This window comes from Chiloscyllium plagiosum, unplaced genomic scaffold, assembly GCF_037043375.1.
Source record: "Chiloscyllium plagiosum isolate Xiang-an unplaced genomic scaffold, Cpla_swu_hap1 HiC_scaffold_2, whole genome shotgun sequence".
NCBI classification, from domain to species: Eukaryota; Metazoa; Chordata; class Chondrichthyes; order Orectolobiformes; family Hemiscylliidae; genus Chiloscyllium; species Chiloscyllium plagiosum.
The window spans coordinates 118,689,348-118,711,420 of NW_028270140.1; the positions used below are offsets into that span (position 1 = coordinate 118,689,348).

A 22,073-nucleotide genomic window follows, 5' to 3' on the forward strand; every position below is an offset into this window, starting at 1 on the left:
CCATGGTATCTTCTCCATGCTCATTACCTCCTTTGTTGAAAAATGTGGTGCTGGAAAAACACAGCAGGCCAGGCAGCATCCAAGGAGCAGGAGAATCGACGTTTCAGGCATAAGCCCTTCTTCAGGAAGCCCTCCTTTGCAAAGTTGGGGCCATCTGTTTTAACCTCTCCCTGACGCTTATTAAAAAGTCTGCTTGAGTTTTGATGTTGCTGCAGTTACTATCTATGGCCTATTTGAGAATAAACTTTGAAACTTGGTGTTCAGTTGTTTCATGCAAGTGTTGCATGTTTACATTAAACAAACTATTCAATAGTTACACTGATCAATCGGCTAATCACAGACTTCAGAAACCTTAAAGCATTATCTCATAACACAGGTATGACATGGAAACAGTCCTTTTGGTAATCACCCCAATCCCCTCCAAACAACTCATTACTGTAGCCTTTGGCTTCATTTCACCATAATCCTTAAGCTATGTCCATATGTCTAATCAGTCCCTCCCCTCCTCCACCTTTGCCTCTAGTAACATTTTCTTTTCACTCTTAACCTCTCTTGTCCTATTCTATTATTCTTCTTGGCACAAGCCCATCTTTGATCCCACAAGACAAGTGGTGTAGATTTGACATTATACAACTGGTTTAGTCATCCATTACAAAACCTTTCTGGACCATGTCAAACAATTTTGGGACTTATAACAATCTGCCAGGACTACTTATTTCAGAGTCGTCCTAGAATGAAAGGTGATTCCCTTGTTTTACAACAAACTGTCTCCTTAAACCTTTTGTTATGCCCTATCCATTCTCACCACAACTGCAAGTTTGAGGAGCTCGCCAACTTTTCTGTTATGGTTCAATTGTCTCTATCACCTGTTTCCTTGTCCACAAAGCTACATTTTTCCCAAGGTCCTCCAGCTTTTTCTCTAGCTTCTGGAGACACTGGTGTTAAGAAAAATGATGAGGGGATAAGTTGTATATTATAAAAGGCTAAAGATTTCTAATAGGACCAGACAGGGTAAATGTAGGAAGGGTGTTCCTCATGTCTGGCGAGTTCAGAACCAGAGGCCACAGTTTAAGGATATAGAATAAACTATTTAGGACTGAGATCAAGAGCATCTTTTTCATGCAGAGCACAATGAGCTGGTGGAAATCTCTGCCATGGAAAGAGGTTGATACCAAAATAGTGAATGTTTTCAGGAAGAAGGTTGATATAATGTTTAGGGCTAAAGGGATCAAAGGATGGGGGGTAAAAGCAAATGAGTTGGGTGATCTACTGTGATCATATTGAATGATGGAGCAGGCTTGAAGGATTGAATAGACTAGCTCTGCTCCTCTTTTCTATATTCCTCTCCTATCTGTCCAACCCCTTTCCAAGTACATCTATTAAAATTAAGGTTAACCAGATAGAGTGTATTGACTGATTAAATGTTTTGAGCACACAAAGTTGTGTCAGAGTTTAAAGGGCTAATACTGAGGATTATGATGTCATATTGACTTGGTGTGGGAACAGTCTAGGATCTCAAAGGAATAAAACCTATCATAGGGCGGTATGGTGGCTCAATGGTTAGCATTGCTGCCTCACAGCATCAGGGACCCGGGTTCAATTCCCGCCTCGGGCAACTGTCTGTATGGAATTTGCACATTCTCCCCGTGTTTGTGTGGGTTTCCTCCGGGTGCTCTGGTTTCCTCTCACAGTCATAAAGATGTGCAGGTTAGGTGGATTGCTAAATTGCCCATAGTGTTAGTTGCATTAGTCAGGGGTAAATGTAGGGGAATGGATTGCTCTTCAGAGGGTCGGTGTGGACTTGTTGGGCCGAAGGGCCTGTTTCCACACTGTAGGGAATCTAATCTAATTTCCTACAACCTCTTCCATCAGGCAAAAGATACAGAAGCCTGAACACACAGCTTATTCCTAGCTGTTATTAGATCATAAAATCCCTACAGTGTGGAATCAGGCCATTTGGCCCAACAAGTCCCTACTGACATTCCAAAGAGTGACCTATTCCCCCACCCTATTACTCTACATTTACCCCTGATTAGTGCACCCAACCTGCACATCCCTGAACATTATGGGCAATTTAGCATGGCCAGTTCACCTAACATGACATCTTTTGGATTGCTGCAGACATGTGGAGAATGTGCAAACTCCACACAGTTGCCCAAGGCTGGAATCAAACCCAGGTCTCTGGTGCTGTGAGGCAGCAGTGCCAACCACTGAGCCACCGTGCCACCCCAGACTGATGAATGGACTCTCTGGCCTCAAATATTGCTTATCTTTCTAATGTCAATCTCACCATGGTGCACACTCTATGCAATGTAACCTGTACTGATGTAAACAAAACTTTTCACTGTACCTCAGTGCACATGACAATAAATCAATCAATCCAGGTCTTTCTCAGTCTTTGTAATAATAGACAGCATATAATACATAATATACATCACTTGTAATTAGCTGCTAACATGCAAGAATTTTCATCTTGTTTAAGACTTCTCCAAGTGGCCTATGACATCTGACCAAGCTGGTCCTATACTCTGTGAGCAATAGAGCAGACAGCCTCATACATTCGGGTGGTCCATGATGAGAATTCTTATTCATTACAGATAAATAACTCCAGAGGAGCTGAAGTGCATCAGCATTAGAAATAGTATTTTAATTTAATATGTTCTGGTTTCATTGCAAGAATACATCAGGATCCCATTCAAAGGGGTTGATTTTTATTTATTTGCACTTTTGACTTATTTAAAAGAATATGAAAGAGACGGTTGGGACACTTGAGTATTGGTAAGTAGGGAGTTAACATATAGTGTGTTCAAGCAGTTAGGATTCAAGTAAAATATTAATTGGAAGTCACTGACCTTAATTTTAATTTTACCAGATAATGTAGTCCCTTCAGTGCGTGGAGACCTTGAGTTTGATGCACAGGAGTTTAAAGCTGAGTCCTGGAGTCTTGCTGTTGATCATGCATTTAGTAGTAAACAACAGAAAGATCTGATAAAGCGACAAGATGTTATTTACGGTAAGTGTTCAATTTTAATAACATTGCATTAGTGGCTGCTTGAATAGTAATTGACATTTCTGAAAGGTTTAATTTTGTATTTTTTAAATTTAAATACAAATATTTAGCTAGGAGCTATTGAGTTCTTTCAAATTATTATAAAATATTAAAGAATAGTCCAAAATATTTTTTCCTCATTGATCATTATAAACAATCATAAGTTCAGCAGAAAGGGACATAAGAAATGTTTGGGAGAGACTAGTTGATCAAGTGAAATTGATCACTCTATTGTTCTACGATATCCTGATGAAGGGCTTTTGCCCGAAACGTCGATCTTACTGCTCCTTGGATGCTGCCTGAACTGCTGTGCTCTTCCAGCTCCACTAATCCAGAATCTGGTTTCCAGCATCTGCGGTCATTGTCTTTACCTAGAATAGAATAGCCTTTGTTGTCATGTGAACTTGAATGAGTGCAGTGAAATGTTTGTAATGTTGCCTATCAGTGCCATCATAGGTATAAAATACCTAGGTACAGATACTTTAAGTGTGGTTACAGAGTTTAAAAAATCCAGAATGATAATAGAAAGTGACCATAAGGACTTAAGTTCCAGTCCCTCTCCAACATGATTCCGTGTCGGCTGGCCCCAGGAGGCCACGTTTCCTCCGTGTGTTGGCCTCGGTTCAAGACTCACTTGGCTGCCTGTCTGGCTCCAGACCGCACCTGTTTCGCCAACGCTCCGGGAATCAACCCTCTCACTTTGTCACCGCTATGGAACCTGGCCGACGAATCAGCCCACTCACTTTGCCACCACTGTGGGTCTCAACCTGCTAGCTCCGCCGTGGGTCTTGGCCCATCCTCGCTCCACTGCCGCTGAGGGTTTCGGCCGACAAACCTGTGGAACCTGGCCTGTGCTCTCTCCGCCATCACTGCTGGACTAGGACAAAGCGCTTTGCTCCCTCCCAAGCTCCAGTCACGACCTGTTCTCTCGATTCCATGTCTAGGAAGGGCAGAGCAGTCAAAATTTGGGGGTGGGAAGAAACGAAAGCTACGAGGAGGAGAAAAAAAAGAAAGAAAAAGTTAAAGGAATTGGTGAGCAGAGGAGCTCCGACTTGAGAATCCTACTCTGCCACCATCTTGGTATTAAGGGTGCTTTTGTTCTTTCGTTTTATTGCCATAACATCCTGCAATAGTTTGCTGTACAAAGTGGCCAAATAGATTATTCAAAATATTTATCAGTCTTTGATAAAAATATTTCATGATCACTGTTTTAATTTACTGTTTATTAATTTACACTTCTATTGTCTAAACTTATCTTTCGTTAGAACATAACAGAAAAGACAGGAGCAGGAGGAGACCATTTGGCATCTCGTCCCTGGTCCACCATTCAATATTATCATGGCTGATCTTCTGTCTCAATTCTACTCCTGCTCACTGTAACAATTGATCCACTGGCAGATATGAAAGTCTCTGTCTTGATGAGGCATCTGTGTCATTATTGGATAGAACTTTTTAAATTATGAGATTTCTCCTAAGTGATCAGCCCCTTATCCTGAGAGTACCGCTGTGCGTCACCTCTTGGTGTCTATTCTGACAAATCCAAACTGCACCCTGTACCTTTCAATGAGATCACTGCCCATTCTTCTAACCTCCAACAGGCATAAGTTCAATTTACTCAGCCTGTTTACACAAAACAACCCAGGAAAATATTAATTGAACATTTACTGTACAACCTCTAACATGTATACTACTTTAAATTACTGGGTACAGTGCTCCAGGTGGTCTCACTAAAGTTCTGTACTATTGCAGCAAAACTTCCAATTTTTTCTGGACTCCAATCACTAAACAATAAAGATGTAATTTGCCTTTCTAATTGTTTCATGAAATGACATGATATTTGTTGTATATGTAACTCAAATCTCTTTGAACATCAACATTTACATGTTAACACCCTTTTTAAAAAAAAGTCTGCTTTTCTGTTCCTTCTATCAAAATAAATAATCTCTTATGTTTCTGCATTATCCATATAGAGCGGCATGGTGGCTCAGTGGTTAGCACTGCTGCCTCACAGCGCCAGGGACCCAGGTTTGATTCCCGCCTTGGGCAACTGTCTAACTGTGGAGTTTGTACATTCTCCCCACTTCTGTGTGGGCTTCCGCCAGGAACTCCGGTTTCCTCCCAAATTCCAAAGGTGTGCAGGTCAGGTGAATTGGCAATGCTAAATTGCCCATCCTGTTAGGTGCATTAGTCAGGGGTAAATATATGATAGGGAACTGGGTCTAGGTAGACTCTCTTCAGAGGGTCGGTGTGTATTTGTTGGACCCAAGGGCCTGTTTCCATACTGTGGGGAATCTAATCTAATGTATACTCCATCTGCCGTATCATTGCCTGCTTAACCAGTCTGTGTCTTTGTGTTTTTCTCATGGCTTGAATTCCCATCTAACTTTGTATTGTCAGCAGAATTAGATACATTGCACTCTGTCTCATCACCTAATTCATCAATATAGATTGTAAATATCTAAAGGGCCAGCACTGATCCTTGAAGCATTCCCCTAATTGTAGTGTGCAAAATTGAAAAATATTCCTGTTTATCTCACTCTCTGCATTCTATTCAAAGCCAATCCACCATTCACGCTACTATTATCATTTGCAGTACAGAAATTCAGAAAAGATACACATTTGTAAAAGCATTTTTTTTTATTTGCATTCACTGGGACTAGGAAATACTGAAGTAAAGGGAAATTAACATTCATACTGTGTGAAAATGGAGCGCTGATTGGTTGGTTGACAAGTGAATTCTGATTGATAGAGACTCTTCTGTGAAGAATGCAGCATTTAATGAAAAGCTTTATTTAAATTCTGTCAAAGCATTGCTCTGAGAAATGAACCAGAGACTGGCTGTCACCTATTTTATTGTATTGAAAGAGGCACAGTACGCGAAGCTGTTTTTTTTTCTGACTGAGGACTTTTTCTCTGAGGATACTGAATCTATGAAATTAGTTACCACAGGGAGCTATAGAGGTTGGGTCAATTAGTCTCTATTCAAGGCAAATTTTTAATCAGTGAGGGAATTGAGGGTTATGAAGATAAGGCAGGAAAATGGAGCTAAGGATGATCAGATCAGCCAAGGTCCCACTGAATGGTGGAGCAGACTCAATGGTCTGAATCAGTTACTTCCGTTACTATGTTTAATGGTCTGTCTTCAAAGAACAGGGCCTTGTGTTTTAATACATGGAAATTCCACAACACACAAGCATGCCATACAGACAGCATTGCCCATACTGTTATACTTCATCAAAGTAATGAACCCCTTTCTATCTTATTACACTTTTCCCTGTGGCATGTTTTTGAATGCCTTTTGGAAATCCATGTATACTACATCTGCTGGTTTTCCTTTGTTTAAAGTGCTAGTTATACCTTCACAAAGCTGTAATGAATTTTTCATTATTCCCCTTCAGAAAATCATGCTGAGTTTGATCATACTATGATCTTGAAAATGCATTGTTATCATAGAATCCCTACAGTGCAGAAACAGGCCATTTGGCCCAACCGTTCCACACCCAGACCCATTCCCCTACCTTATTACTCTACATTACCTCTGACTAATGCACCTAACCTACACATCCCTGAACACTAAGAGCAATTTTAGCATGGTCATTTCACCTAACCTGCACATCTTTGGATTGTGGGAGGAAACCCACGCAGACACAGGGAGAATGTGCAAACTCCACAAAGACAGTTGCCTGATGTTGGAATCAAACTCAGGTTCCTGGCACTGTGAGGCAACAGTGCTAACCACTGAGTCAGCATGCTACCCATAGATTCTAACATTTTCCCAGTGGCTGATGTCTGTTGATCCTTGTTTTCTGTCTCTCTCCTTTCGTGAAAAGTGCTAGTATATCTGCTGCCTTCGGATTCCTTGAAGCCTTGCAGAATATAAAGAATTTTGGAAAATCATAACCAGAGAATCCATTATCTCTGCAGGTACCTCTTTTAGAAGGTGTCACCGTTGAACAACATAGTTGCTGATCTCTGTTTGGCTGGCAGCTGGCAGCAGATGGGACTTCCTGTCTCTGGAGTCCTGTGGGAGCCCAAATCTTAACTACTTGATCAGCATGTAGTAGTGGTCCAGTATCGCTCTAGCTGGCAGCCAAGATTGCTGTCTCCTTCATAAAATTCCATCAAACTTCTAAACTGTGAGAGCGCTACTGTAATTCTTCAGAGCCTGTGTCATTTTCACTATTTATGGGTTTCACAACCCAAAGTATGTCGTGGCATTCTACTGATACCTGCATATAAAGTCATCATGGGTGGAGTTTCAAGACTTAAACTCTAATGTTCTTAAATTATATGTTAGAGAAACTCAGCAAGTCTGGCAGCATCTGTGGAGAGAAAGCGGAATTAATGTTTCAGGTCCAGTAAGCTGCCTTCAGTTCTGAAGAAAGGTCACTGGACATGAAACATTAATTCTGCTTCCTGACCACAGATGCTGCCAGGCCTGCTGAGATTTTCCAGAAATTTCTGTTCTTGTTTCAGATTTCAAGCATCTGCACTTTTTTTTAATTAAAATGTTTCTTCTTCACTTTCAGAGCTGATGCAGACAGAGATGCACCACATTCGGACACTGGAGATAATGTCAGAAATTTTTAGGAAGGGCATGAAGGAGGAGCTGCAATTAGATCACAATACCATTGACAAAATATTTCCATCTTTAGATGAGCTCTTAGAAATTCACAAGCAGTTTTTTTTCTGCTTAAAAGAGAGAAGGCGGGAGTCTTTCGAGGAGGACAGTGAAAGGAACTTTTTTATCAATAGGATTGGCGATATCCTTTTACAACAGGTAACGTTAGGATAAGTGGACCCAAAGTATTTCCAAAGTAAAATGAATTATTATGAATAAAAATAAAATGTAAATTTGGCTCTCATGATTACCCTAGTATTATGGAACTGAGCCATAGAAATTAAAAAGGTCCAGTATTCATCAAATGGTGTCTAGTTAATTGATACTGGCGCTGACTTAAACCTCAGCCAGGGATGCTACAACATGATTCAATAGCTTTACAGAAGATGTGGGAAATATTAGGCTCAATTCTCACCCCAGTAATTATTAAACAGTCATGTTGGAAAGTATGCATTAGTAGGTGTCAGTCGAGTATAGCTTCAGGCTGTCAAAGATGTCTTCTGTGGTTGAATACTTTGCCAGGACATTGTTCAGACTCACGTTTGAAGAGTGCCACTCTGGCAAGCCACTGCACAATCCTTGATACCTATGGAGCAATTCTCCAGCACAAACCTGTGCCTTATAAGTCTTGCAACATCATTTTTGTTAGCACTAAATGAAAAGTAAGAATATCTTCAATTGTTGCATTCAGAAACAGTAAATTAGTACACAAGAAATACTAAAGTTCCAGCTGAATGGTTGCTATTTGTGGGACAGACACATTTTCAACAATATGGTGCTATCTGCCCACCTGAGGTGTGGTGACCTTCAGGTTAAACCTTTAATAGTTGACTCTGTCTAGTGAGAGAGCGACCATGTGGTCTATTAAGACTATGTAAAAACAATGACTGCAGATGCTGGAAACCAGATTTTGGATAGTGCTGCTGGAAGAGCACAGCCGTTCAGGCAGCATCCGAGGAGCAGCACGTTAAGACTATGGCTAATCATTCTTAGTTGTGTTAAAAGTCTTACTTCCATTTCATGGCATGCTGAAAGAGATGGATGAGTAAAGACTATGTTTTAGTTAAATGTTGCTACAATAAAGGAAATGTGCCAGCTTTGAATGAATATGATTTCAGTCAATATTTCATAGTATTAAAAATATTGAGACTTCCTAAGACTATCTCAGGTTCTCATTGTTCTGACATGATATTAGGATTTAATTTTCTGATTTCTATTGCACAATTAAATTACTGGGTTAATTTTAACCCTATCTGTCCATCAGAAACCAGGCAAATGGACGATTAAAGTGACCCAGCTTGCTTACTCATCCTTGAAGAGCTGGGCCTTGACAAATTTGCTAAGCTACTCAACTGAACAGGTGGCAAAGACACAGCCAAAGACAATAGGGTCCTATTTAACTTGCAAGTTAGGTCCAATTTCATTGTACCCTCCTATTCAAAACTGGGCCAAAACCACATATTTTACTTCTTGTTCTACAACTTATGTTGGATGGACCTATTCCTGTGCCGCCATACTTACCTCCAGACTTCCCAAAGCTTGTCCACTGTCTACAAGACGCAAGTCAGGTGTTTGATGGAATACCCCATACCTGCCAAATGAGTGCAGCTCCAACAACTTGACACCATCTAATACAAAGCAACTGCTTGATTGGCACTATGTCCACAAGCATCCACTCCCACCACAGCGAATGCTCAGTAGCAGCAGTGTAAAGTATCTACGAGATGCACTGCAGAAATTCACAAAAGATACTTAGACAGCGTCTTCCAAACCCATGACCATTTCCATCTAGAAGGACAAGGGCAGCAGCAGATATGGGAACACCGCCGCCTTCAGTTTCCCCTCCTAGCAATTCACCATCCAGACTTGCAAATACTTCACCTTGCCTTCACTGTTGCTGGGTCAAAGTCCTGGAATTCCCTCACAAAGGGTCGAATCAAAACAGGTGGACTGCAACGGTTCAAGTAGTCAACTCACCACCACTTTCTCAAGGGCAGCTAGGGACGGGCAATAAATGCTGGCCACCCACCGATGCCCACATCCCAAAAATGAATGACTTTTAAAAAATACAAATAATTTGGATCCAAGGCTTTAAAAAAACAATATTAGAATTTGACCTTGGAGACCAAAAGCTAATCGCCAATTACTCACATCCAAAATCTCTGTCACTGAAGCAAAAAGAATAATAAACTGTAAATTTAAAGTATGCATAACAGGATGTTGTCTGGGATGTGTGACGTCAAATGCACCCAATGGAGATAAACTGGCATGGCTACAGGACAGAGTGCAAGAACCAGGGGTGTCTGGATTGCTGTACAGAAAGCTGGCATGGATTTGATGATCTGAATTGTTTCATTCTGTGCTATAATGATCCTGTGACTCCATGACCTTGGAGACCAAAAGCTAATCGCCAATTACTCACATCCAAAATCTCTTGCATTTAAGATGTTCCCTTTAACCTCTCTAATGGTGACAAAGTGCAATGTAATTCATTGTATGTGAATACTTTGGACAATTCTGATAGATATGATCGTACATTATAGGTTAGATTTTAAACACCCCTCCAAAAAGAATGTGTAGGCATGGACTCACATAAAATCTGGTCAACGTCCTTACTGCTGCCTCCTAATTGTTCCCTACCTGTCTGAAATTTTACAGATTATGGTGGGGGCATCACTCCCATTGATCCTGTTCATTAGTGACTATTAAAGGGCCTCATTGCACTGACTATATTTTACCCACAGTAGCAGGAAGTTCATGTCATGAGGAAAGTATGCCAGTCAAGCTGCAGCGACTGATGTACAGCAAGAAATGTTGAATTGTTCTTAAGGTTCCCTGGTCCCATCATAGGTACCAAGCATACCCATATAAAGATCATTCCCACACCCTCATTCTAACTCTTTTCTTAGTCTTTTGAAGTCAATCTCCCCGAATAAGACCCAAAAGCCCACAGCTTCATAGTTTCTTAGCTTAATGACTACCACTGCTGGAAGGTCTGTAATGCAGGGCCGCTTTCTGAGAAAGCTGTTCACACTCATCCCAGATTACAATTACTGTAGGGTGGCTGTGGGAATCATGGATGGGCTTCTCAACCCATACCCAGTCTTTTATAACCACAATGGCCTATAAATCTAGCCCTGTACAGTGAGAAGTCAATTTTCTTTTCTTTAATCTCTAACTTCCTTAAAGAATCACACAAGGAAATTCCATCCAAGTGTTTTATTTGGAAATATATATAAATGGAATCCATGGTGATTGACCCTTTAATTGATAATGAACATCTTTTGTGCTTAGTTTGCAGATGAAAACGGCAATAAATTGAAGCAAACCTATGGTGATTTCTGTAGCCACCACAAAGAGGCAGTTAGTTTCTTTAAAGAACTTCAGCAACAAAATAAGAAGTTCCAAAACTTTATCAGGGTAAGATCTGATTAATCACTTTTCTTTGCCAAACAAAACAAGTATGAAAGAACAAAAGACTCATTTCCATTCTTTATCCTCTATAGCAACAAAGCAACAATCTGCTGGTCCGACGCCTCGGTGTACCAGAGTGTATACTTCTTGTCACCCAGCGGATCACCAAGTATCCAGTCCTGCTTGAGCGAATACTGCAGTACACAAAAGGTCAGATTCCGGGCTGGTCAATTCAATCCAGTGTATAAAATTACCATTTCTTACATTACAACAGTGACTACATATCACAAGTACTCAACTAGTAATCAAGTGTTCTGAGATGCCCTTTGCTGATGGAAGGTGCTGTACAATTGCAGTTTTTTTTCCCACTCATCTTAAAGATGATAATACACTTTTGGAGTCAAATTAAAGATTTATTAATTATTAATGAACAAAAGTAAAAGTTGCCAAAATATTTGCAGAATGTCAAATAACAAATTCCTAATCTTCTTCATATTAGATTACCTAAGTATAAAGGTCATATAAGAAGCAGATTTCTAGTATCAAATGAATAACATCTTCCAAACCTGTGACCTCTGTCACTTAGAAGGAAAATGGTGGGCGTCACTTGGGAACATTATCACCTGCAAGTTTGTCCCCAAGTGACACATTACCCTGACTTAGAAGTATATCGCTATTCTTTCACTGTCACTAGATCAAATTCTAGTAATTTTCTTCCTCACCACATTTGGGTGTATCTGTACCATACAGATTACAGCAGCCCAAAAGGTCTGCTCCCCATCCTCTTGTCAAGGGCAATTAGGCATGATAATTAAATGCTCTTGCCAGCAATGCTTACATCACAAAAATGAATAAAAATAAAGATTCTGACTTTGAAGGATACTGTCATGTGTGCAATAACAAATCCATTGTACATTCCTCTGAGTTATATTTTTCATTGACATGCTAGAATGTATTATAATGATGGCAGTACAATGATTATGACCTAATAGTTGTTTCTGTCTGCACCCTTTGGAGGCACAGTAGTGCTAGTGGCAAATGTAATTAGCTGGTTTACTGTTGTTCATGCTTTCTTCCATGTTAATAACGTTGACAACCAATATGCATGTGCAATTAAAGATGGAATCTCGCATGCCTCTGAATGACAGGCATTACTGAGAAAGTTGGGAAAATCAAGAAAGATTGGCAGCAAGGAGATTCACGACATCATCAGCAAAAAGTCTCATTTTCTTATCAGGTGTTGAATGGTGAGACTAGAATCTCGTTAGAGACTGGTGAGAAGTCTATCTGCATGCATGAGCACATGTTAACATCTTCATTTTTACATCATTTCAACTCATTAATATGCACTTGCCCAATATCCCATCCACCGGCTAGAGGCTAGACAGTGACAGTTCCTGGCATGAAAGTCATGGTGGTTGCCTGGTGATTCCAGCTCATTGCTTGCTTCTGTAGCCCTCCATTTTGGACACCAGTTATTAATATCTCAGGGTATGCTCCTTGGGGAGCAAACACATGCACTGTTTGTCCACCTCCAAGTCTCCACTGAAAAAGCTGAATGCCAAATTTCCTCTTGTCTGAGATGTTTGGCAATAACATGTGCAGGGCAGCTGTGGCTGCTAGTGCTCGACTAGATGCACAGCTGAGCTTTACAAATAGTACTGTTGCCAGGAATTCCTGTAAGTCCCAGCAGTGGCCAATACTTTTACCTGTGGTGTGAGGATGAATCTGTCAAGCAGGACCCCGTAGGGGCATACTGTATAGGTAATGAGGTGAGTGTGGGAGGATAGTATGGGTAACTTGCAGAAAGAAACCCTCAATGAAACGTGCCAAAATCGACAGCCAATTTTTGGTCAAATTCAACCTATAGATTTTGTCATTGTAGCCTTAATTACAAGTTTCCCAGATTGGCCTTAAGGCCATTGGGTAAAAAAACAAATATTAGTGCTGGGATTGTTGCACAGTTGTTGGACTTCAACCTTATGGCACTGAAATCTTTCTTGCAACTTAAATTGAGAATATCTCATTGTTTAGTGCCAGTCAGTAAATGGAACTGTTTTTATGAAGTGATTCCATACATTGTTACACTGCTGTGAGATCTTAACCACAGAGCCAAAGTGCAACCCATTTTGATACATGCACCACACAAGTTTTGTGAGGAAGGGTCCAGTTCTGAGGAAGGGTCACCGCTGCTGAAACTTTAACTCTGATTTCTGTTTACAGGTGCTGCCAGACCTGCTGAACTTTTCCAGCAATTTCTGTTTTTGTTTCTGACTTATAGCATCTGCACTTCTTTTGGTTTTTACACAAGTTTCATGTTGCCTGCTAGTTTAAAAGAATAGATTGAGGGCAGAAGGGCCTGTAGAGTACTGTAATGTTCTATGTCCTAATGCAGTTCAGTGTGAAGCACACTGTTTAATGGGTGCATGTCTTGGCACAGGGCCAAGCTTACGAGTGTTTAACATCACTTAAAGCTAGACTCCACCTCTTAAAGAGGGGGTGCATTCTCCTGTGCAGATGTTTCAAGTAGACAGGGATAGTCTCAATGGCTCAACAGGGTATAAATCATAAATCTTTGAGAAGCAGGAGGAACTCCACATAGATACTGTAAAGGTGGTAGGTGTAGGTAATGGTGTTTTCATTAATGCAACACTACCTGTATACAGTGTGAGAAAATGTTGACTGACCTCACCTGAGTGGTCAGCGTCAATGACTCTCTCTTCAAATGCCATATCCTAACAAATGTAAAACTAACCCTGCCCACTGCTCAATTTCCAACACTTCCTTCACTCACTTACCAATAATTAGATTACTTTACAGTGTGGAAACAGGCCCTTCGGCCCAACAAACCCACACCGACCCGCTGACCCGCAACCCACCCATACCCCTCACCTAACACTACGGACAATTTAGCATGGCCAATTCACCTGCACATCTTTGGACTGTGGGAGGAAACCGGAGCGCCCGGAGGAAACCCATGCAGCCATGGGAGAATGTGCAAACTCCACACAGTCAGTCGCCCAAAGCGGGAATTGAACCCAGGTCTCTTGCGCTGTGAGGCAGCAGTGCTAACCACTGTGCCACTGTGCCGCCCACATTATCAACATGACTTCTTATAAACATTGATTGTTTCAGATGAGACTCTAATATGTAACACTGCCGCAAGTCCTGTGTAATTGCATGGGATTGGGGATCGTGCATTGATTAGAAAACTAACTGACAACAAAAAACAAAAGAGGGAATAAATCGCTCTCTTTCTAAGTGGCAGCCAGTGACTAGTGGTGTACCGCAGGGATCAGCGCTTGGACTCCAGCTATTCACAAATGTATTAATGATTTAGATGAAGGAGCTAAATGTAATATCTTCAACTTTGCAGATAATACAAAGCTGGATGGGAAGGTGAACTCTGAGGAGTATGCAGAGATGCTTTAGTATGATTTGGACAAGCTTATAGAGTCGGCAGTGAAGTGTAATGTGGATAAATGTGAGGTTATCCACTTTGGCAGTAAAAACAGGAAGGCAAATTATTATCTGAATGGTGATAGATTGGAAAGCGATAGGTGCAATGAGATCTGGGGGCCCTTATACAACAATCATTGAAAGTACGCTGCAGGTGAAACAAATGAAGAAGAAAATAAATGTTTATTTGGACTTCATTGTGAGAGGATTTGTATACAGGTTCAGGGATGTCTTTCTGCAATCTTACATGATCTTGGTGAGACTTCATCTGACGTATTGTGCAGTTTAGTCTCATTATTCTGAGGAAGGATGTTTTGGCTACAGAGGAAGTGCAACAAAGATTTACCAAACAGGTTCCTGTGAAGGCCAACATACGGAGAGACACTGGATCAGTTAGGACTATATTTACTGTATTTTGGATTAGTGGTGCTGGAAGAGCACAGCAGTTCAGGCAGCATCCAAGGAGCTTCGAAATCGACGTTTCGGGCAAAAGCCCTTCATCAGGAATAAATATTTACTGTAGTTTAGAAGAATGAGGGGCATATCATACAAATCTGTAAAATTCTCACTTAACTAAATGGGGTGGCATGATGGCTCAGTGGTTAGCACTGCTGCCTCACAGCACCAGGGTCCCAGATTCGATTCCAGCCTTGGGTGACCGTCTGTGGAGTTTGCACATTCTCCCTGTGTCTGCGTGGGTTTCCTCTGGGTGCTCCGGTTTCCTCCCACAGTCCAAAGATGTGCAAGTCAGGTGGATTGGCCATGCTAATTTACCCATAGTGTTAGGTGCATTAGTCAGAGGGAAATGGTTCTGGGTGGGTTACTCTTTGGATGGTCGGTGTGGACTGGTTGGGCCGAAGGGCCTGTTTCCACACTGTAGGGAATCTAATCCAATCTAAACAAGATAGACACAGGAAGGATATTCCCAATGATCGGGGTGTCAAAACTCAGATTTCACATTTTATGGATATGGGATAGGCATTTAGGACTCAGATGAGAAGTCAAATCCAAATAGATCACACCAAAGTCAATGATATATCTTGCTCGCTCTTATGGGATATGGTGGTGCATAATGATTAGCAGCAGCTTCTGAACCAGAAACTATAGGCATTTTAGTCGATACATTGTTGTCTGAGGCCAATGCCAGCAGTGAGGCTGAAAACATTGAAAATGATAGTCTGTTTCTGACTCATCATCCTCCTCATCTCTCACTTCCTGCTCATCTCACAATTTCTTCTGAGTTTACAAACTGCAATTAATATTCTACCCAATTCCTCACCACAACCGTAGCCTCTGCCTTTCTCCTTTGAGGAGAAAGTGAGGACTGCAGATGTTGGAGAGTCAGAGCCGAAAGGGGTGGTGCTGGAAAAGCACAGCATGTCAGGCAGCATCCGAGCAGCAGGAGAGTTGACGTTTCGGGCATAAGCCCTTCATCAGGAATGTGGAGAGGGAAGGGGGATGAGAGATAAATAGGGGGTAGGAGTAGGGCTGGGGTAAGGTAAGTGGGAAGGTGATAGATGGATGTAGGTGGGGGGTAATTGTGATAGGTCAAATACTCAACAACTGCCATTTTATTTGGCAGTGGCACAGGAACATGAAATATATGATGAGGTGAATAATGATGATCAAGAACCATTATCTCTCACCCCACACATGCAGCTACCTACTTAGATAGTCACTTTGGAGAATGTCTACAGGTGGGATCTGTATGTGGTGAGTCACAGGGCATGAGTGACCTGCAGCCTGGGTAGGTAAAGTAAATTGTAGTGTCCCAACACCTCAGGGTGTGTGGTCTCACACACAAATTCTGCTGCAGATAAGTCAGATGGAACAGCCTACAGAAAAAAGCTTATGGGGTTACATCAGTGAGCTGTTTGGTGCATTCACAGTCCATTAACAAATGGTTTGATTTTCAGTGGCACATCCTGGTAAAGTGGTACTGGTTTCATGGAGCACAAACCTCTTGTCCTTATTATTGATGATTTGAGATTATTTGTGAAGCACTTACAAAGAACAAGGAAAATTTACAGCCCAGGAACAGGCTCTTTGGCCCTCCAAGCCTGAGCCGATCCAAATCTACAGTCTAAACCTGTGGCCCAATTCCTAAGCTTCTGTATCCCTCTGCTCCCCACCTACTCATGCATCTGTCCAGATGCATCTTAAATGAATCTACCATGCCTGCCTCTACCACCTCTGCTGGCAATGCATTCCAGGCACCCACACCCTCTGTGTAAAGTAGTTGCCGTGTGTATCCCTCTTAAACTTTTCACCTCTCACTTTGAAAGCGTGACCTCTCGTTATTGAATCCTTCACCCTGGGAAAAAGCTTATCTCTATCTACCCTGTCTATACCCTTCATGATTTTGTAAACCTCAATCAGGACACCCTTTTTTCTAATGAAAAGAAACCTAACCTACTCAACCTCTTTTCATAGCTAGCATCTTCCATCTCAGGCAACATCCTCATAAAGGGTCTCTCCAAAGCGTCCACAACCTTTTGGTTATGTGGTGACCAGAACTGTACACAGTATTCTAAATGCGGCCAAACCAACATGTTGTACAATTTTAACATGACCTGCCAGCTGTTATACTCAATACCCCGTCCAATGAAGGCAAGCATACTATATGCCACATTGACCATTCTATCCACCCGTGCAGCAACCTTCAGGGTACAATGGACCTGTACTCCCAGATCTCTCTGCTTATCAACTTTTCCCAAGACTCTTCCATTCATTGTATAATTTGCTCTAGAATTAGACTTGCCTAAATGCATCACCTCACATTTGTCTGGATTGAACTCCATCTGTCACTTCTCTGCCCACCTCTCCAGTCTATCTATATTCTCCTGTATTCTTTGACGGTCCCTTATGCTTTCTGCTACTCCACCAATCTTCGTGACATCTGAAAACTTGCTGATCATACCAACCGTGCCCTCTTCCAGATCATTTATGTATATCACAACCAATAGTGGCCCAGCACTGATCCCTGTGGAACACCACTGGTCACAAAGAAAATTTACAGCCCAGGAACAGACCCTTCGGCCCTCCAAACCTGAGCCGAAATGGAGAAAGGGAAGTCCACATCTCAAACACCACTGGTCACCTTTCTCCATTTCGAGAAACTCCCTTCAACTACTACTACTCTGTCTCTTGTTGCTCAACCAGTTCTTTATCCACCTTGCTAGAATACCCTGCACACCATGTGACTTCACTTTCTTTATTAGTCTACCATGGGGAACCTTATCAAATGCCTTACTAAAGTCCATGTATATGACATCAACAGCCCTTCCTTCATCTATCAACTTGGTCACTTCCTCAAAGACCTCTATTAAGTTGGTAAGGCATGATCTCCCCCGCACAAAACCATGTTGCCTATCACTGGTAAGCCCATTTTTTTCTAAATATAAATAGATCCTATCCCTCAATAGATCCTATCCCTCAGTACCTTCTCCAGCAACTTTCCCACCACTCACTACTTAATTAAAGTGATTTTTAGAAAAGGTAAAAGGCCTAGTTGAGGGAATGCACTAATATCTCTACATCCTGAGTTGCTTATCATACCCATGGGGCCAAATGACCAGGTTGTACAGGATTCAGCATACCATGACAAAATGAAGTATGTGCTGAATGTGACTGGCGTCGTAGACTGAATGGGCTGATTGTCCTCCTTCAGTGTTGTATATGATACTAATTCAGAACAATCCAGCCAGTGAATGATATGTATGAGAACTTCCGTGGTCTGCTTGATAATATTTTGTGTGACAGCATGACTTTCAACAGATAGCTATAGTCACAGGGTAACCACTCTCTGGTGTTGGCTCAATTACAGTGAACTGCAGCATTGTGTACTCTTGATAAGATGCTGCTGCAGCAACTCACCAAACATCCTTCAACGGCATCTGCAATCTTACCACCTAGAAGTACAACGGCATCAGATGCATGGGAACGTCACCACTTATAAGTTCCCTTCCAAGCAACACACATCCTGATTTGGAACTGTATCCCCATTTCATCAACGATGTTAGTTTAAAATCCAGCATGACTGCAGCATCACCTTTTGTAAGGACACTTGGGTGGTCAACACATGCTGACCTGGCCAGCAATGCCTGCATCCCATGAAAGCCTATCAAAAGAAAGCCAAATTAGGCCTTGATCCTAGCACAATGTATCACATGTGCCTAATGAGTTAGGTGACAGGACAACACAACATTGCTATTAGCCTTAGTTATTTATTATTATCTCTGCGATCAAGACTGGGATCCACTACTCTTGACACCTTGACTGCCAGTTCAGGTATTTGCAAAGTGTTAGAGGGTTTGTGCAAGAGGGGTGGAGATAGGAGAGGTTGCAGGATGAAGGTGAGTGATAGCCAGCAACCTGCAAATTTAATGTGGAACTGGGATGAACACTCAATTCAATTGCATGTTGCTAAAGCTATCTAGTGAAGTAATTTTATGCTGAAATTTTGTTTTCTTATTCCTAGAAGGAACAGACGAGAATGAGGATGTGGCAAAATCTCTGAGTTTGATAAAGGACATAATAGCAGCCGTTGATACAAAAGTCAACAAATATGAGAAAGAGCAAAAGCTATTGGACATCTTAAATAAGTTTGAAAACAAAACATATGCCAAGTTAAAGAATGGCCGTATATTCCGGAAACAGGACCTGATCAACAAAGGGAGGGAGTTACAGCATGAGGGCTCCATGTTTTGGAAAACAGCCACAGGACGATTGAAAGGTAACAAATCTAATGTTCGACCAAAAATTACACTTTCTTTCTATTTAAAATGCTTTAAAATTATATTGTTGAATCCAGAAGAAAGGACAATGATGATTATAAATCCTTTTGACACACTGGGGGTAATAATGACTTTGAGGATTGCCTAAAATACATTATTTTGGCTCAGCCATCCATTCAACAGCTATTGACTTTCATTGTCAGAAGTCAATGAATTATTTGATGTCAAAATTACCTCCAGTTATTCATATTGAAAGAGTTGGCTGCTGTTGTGCAGAAGATTTAATGAGCTTTAATAAGGTTTACTATTTGACTCACTGCTTCCAGATATACCTACTAAAAGCCTATTGCATCATGGCTGCCTAAGAATACATATATTATAGCTTTTATGAAATTCTTAGAGTTTCCGTCTCAGCTTTTGCTCCTGGAGAATGTGGATGATTTAATAAGATCATAGCTCAATGCTAACTGCTGCTAAGAATTTCCCCATGCTATCCCCTATTCCCTGCCCCCTTTGTTTGTTTATCTACTTGATTGATCCTCCAATATGATAGGTAGAGAATTGTAATAAATATCCACTAGGGTCACTGGAAATACCCTTAACAGGGATCATCAAGTAGTTTGAGCATTGCAGACCTTGCTTCATCCTGAAACATCACACACAAACTATCCAGTCTGATTCAACTGGTCTGGCAGCACTAACAAAGGAGGAGTGAGTGCTCAGGGAATGGGTCTGCTGTCATCCTGAGGTAGGACAGCAGGTACCACTATTGTTATTTTGAAACACTCACAAGAGTGCCTTTTGGAGTCTTTATGTTACCCGTTGACGTTTTGGACTCTCTAGCATCACCACAGGCCAAGGGCCGGGGTGGTACTGGTGTTATATGAGGCTTGGGTATTGGTGGTCTTCCATCCGTCTGGTATCAGGCTGATTGTGGTTTTGGTGGACCGGCGCACCTGTTTTTTATTTTCATTTTTATTTAATTTTTATTGGTGGGGGTTGGCCAGTACTAGTCTCCAGCCAGAGTTGTAGTTTGCTCATTTATCACCGAAGAGTTATAATACTTCAAGTATCAGTGATAACGTGAGTCTGGATATCTTTTGGGCGAAGGTTTTGAATCTTTCTATGCTGACGAATTTCATGAGGCTGTTATTCAGGCCCAGCCACTTGCCTCATGCGCCCATCACAAAGCCAAAGTACTTGGGTTCAGAGCCTTGGGTTCTGGGACTTCACCTTAGTGCTGCAATGATTCCGCACAAACATAGAGTGCCGAAGAGAAATGTTCTAAGATGGTTAAGGCTGTGGGAATTAGTAGACAAGCTGGAGTCGAAGCAACTTCCTAACGTGAGGAAAGATGAGATGATTACAGCAATAGCTCAGCATTTAAATTTGCTGGAAACACTATGAGGATCTGTAGAATTGGCAAAAATTCAATTGCAAATAAAGCAGCTTGAGTTAGAGGCAAGAGATAAGGAAAGGGCAGCAGAAATGAAACAGTTTGAGTTACGATTAAAAGCAGAAGAGAGGGAAAAAGAGAGAAAGAGTTTGAACTTCAGAAAATGACACTTAGAAAGGAAAGTCAACTTAAAAGGCTAAAGATGAAGGCTGAAAGTAAGTCTAGTGAGGAAGAGAGAGAGGATGAGCAAACCCATGGTAGTCAAAAGCCTGGTGAGAAACTTTCTAAATATATTCACACCTTGCCTAAATTTGATAAAAAAGATGTGGAAGCCTTTTTTTTATCTCATTTGAAAAGGTGATTAATTAAATGCAGTGGCCAGTGAACATGTGGGTCTTGTTGGTTCAAACCAAACTTGTAGGTAGAGCTAGTAAGGATTTCACATCACTATCAGTGTAGGTATCTGGGAGTATGAGGAGGTGAAAAAAGTTATCTTGAGTGCACATGAGCTTGTACCAAAAGCCTATAGAATACATTTCAGGAATCTAAGGAGTGACCCTGGCCAGACCTATATTGTTTTTGAAAGGATCAAGCAAAGTAATTTTGATCGGTGGATAAGAGCTTTAAAAATAGAGCAAACTTACGATGCTCTTAGAGAGACAATTATTTTGAAGAAGTTCAAAAATTCACTGCCTGACGTAGTGCAAACTCATGTGGAAGAGCAGAATTAAAACAGCAAGGTTAACAACTGAAGAGGCTGATGATTATGAGTTGTTCCATAAAACATGGTTTGGCTTCCGGAATGAATTTCAGTCCATGAGGGATAGAAATTGGGGCACAGATAAATCCTCACGTGGAAAGGGAAAGATAGATCTCAGTGAAGATCATAAGGATAATTCACCACAGGATAAAAAGGAAACCCTTGAAGGGACAAAGAAGGTAAAAAGCCCCGGTGTTTTTATTGCAATAAAGTGGGCCACATGAAATTACAGTGTTGGTGGGCTAGGAAAAAGCCAGATCTAGGAAAACAGGACAGGTCTGGAAGTTTTGTTGCAATGGTTACAGAAAGCACAGTGGAAGTTAGAAAGTTGCATCAGCATGTACAGGGTGATTGGAGGTTGGTAAGGAGGAAGTGCCAGATCTGCTTAAAAAAAACCTGCAAAGATAAAGTTTATTCACATAGGCCAGGAGTAGCAGGTAAAGTGGTTACAATATTAACAGACACAGGATCCTCTCAGTCTGTGATGCTGACAGATGAGGAGTTATGTACTCCTAAAAGACTATTACCAGAAAAAGTACTGGTAACTGGAATTCACGGTGAGACAAAAAGTGCTCAGTTATGTAAAGTGAGGCTAGAGTGTCTAGAAAAGAGTGGAGAATTTGTGATAGGAGAACTGG

General features: G+C 41.3%; 1 protein-coding gene across 5 annotated transcripts in view; it reads left to right on the top strand.

Moving 5' to 3' along the window:
* The window catches only part of arhgef28a (Rho guanine nucleotide exchange factor 28a), a 468,925-nt gene that overhangs the window by 294,787 nt on the left and 152,065 nt on the right, over positions 1–22,073 (top strand). For all 5 annotated transcript variants that reach the window (XM_043707577.2, XM_088000126.1, XM_088000117.1 and 2 more), the window contains 5 exons: positions 2,873–3,013; positions 7,579–7,829; positions 10,965–11,090; positions 11,177–11,294; positions 19,024–19,278. In XM_043707577.2, the coding sequence (XP_043563512.2) occupies positions 2,873–3,013; positions 7,579–7,829; positions 10,965–11,090; positions 11,177–11,294; positions 19,024–19,278 (891 nt within the window). The remainder of the gene's footprint in view (positions 1–2,872; positions 3,014–7,578; positions 7,830–10,964; positions 11,091–11,176; positions 11,295–19,023; positions 19,279–22,073) is intronic.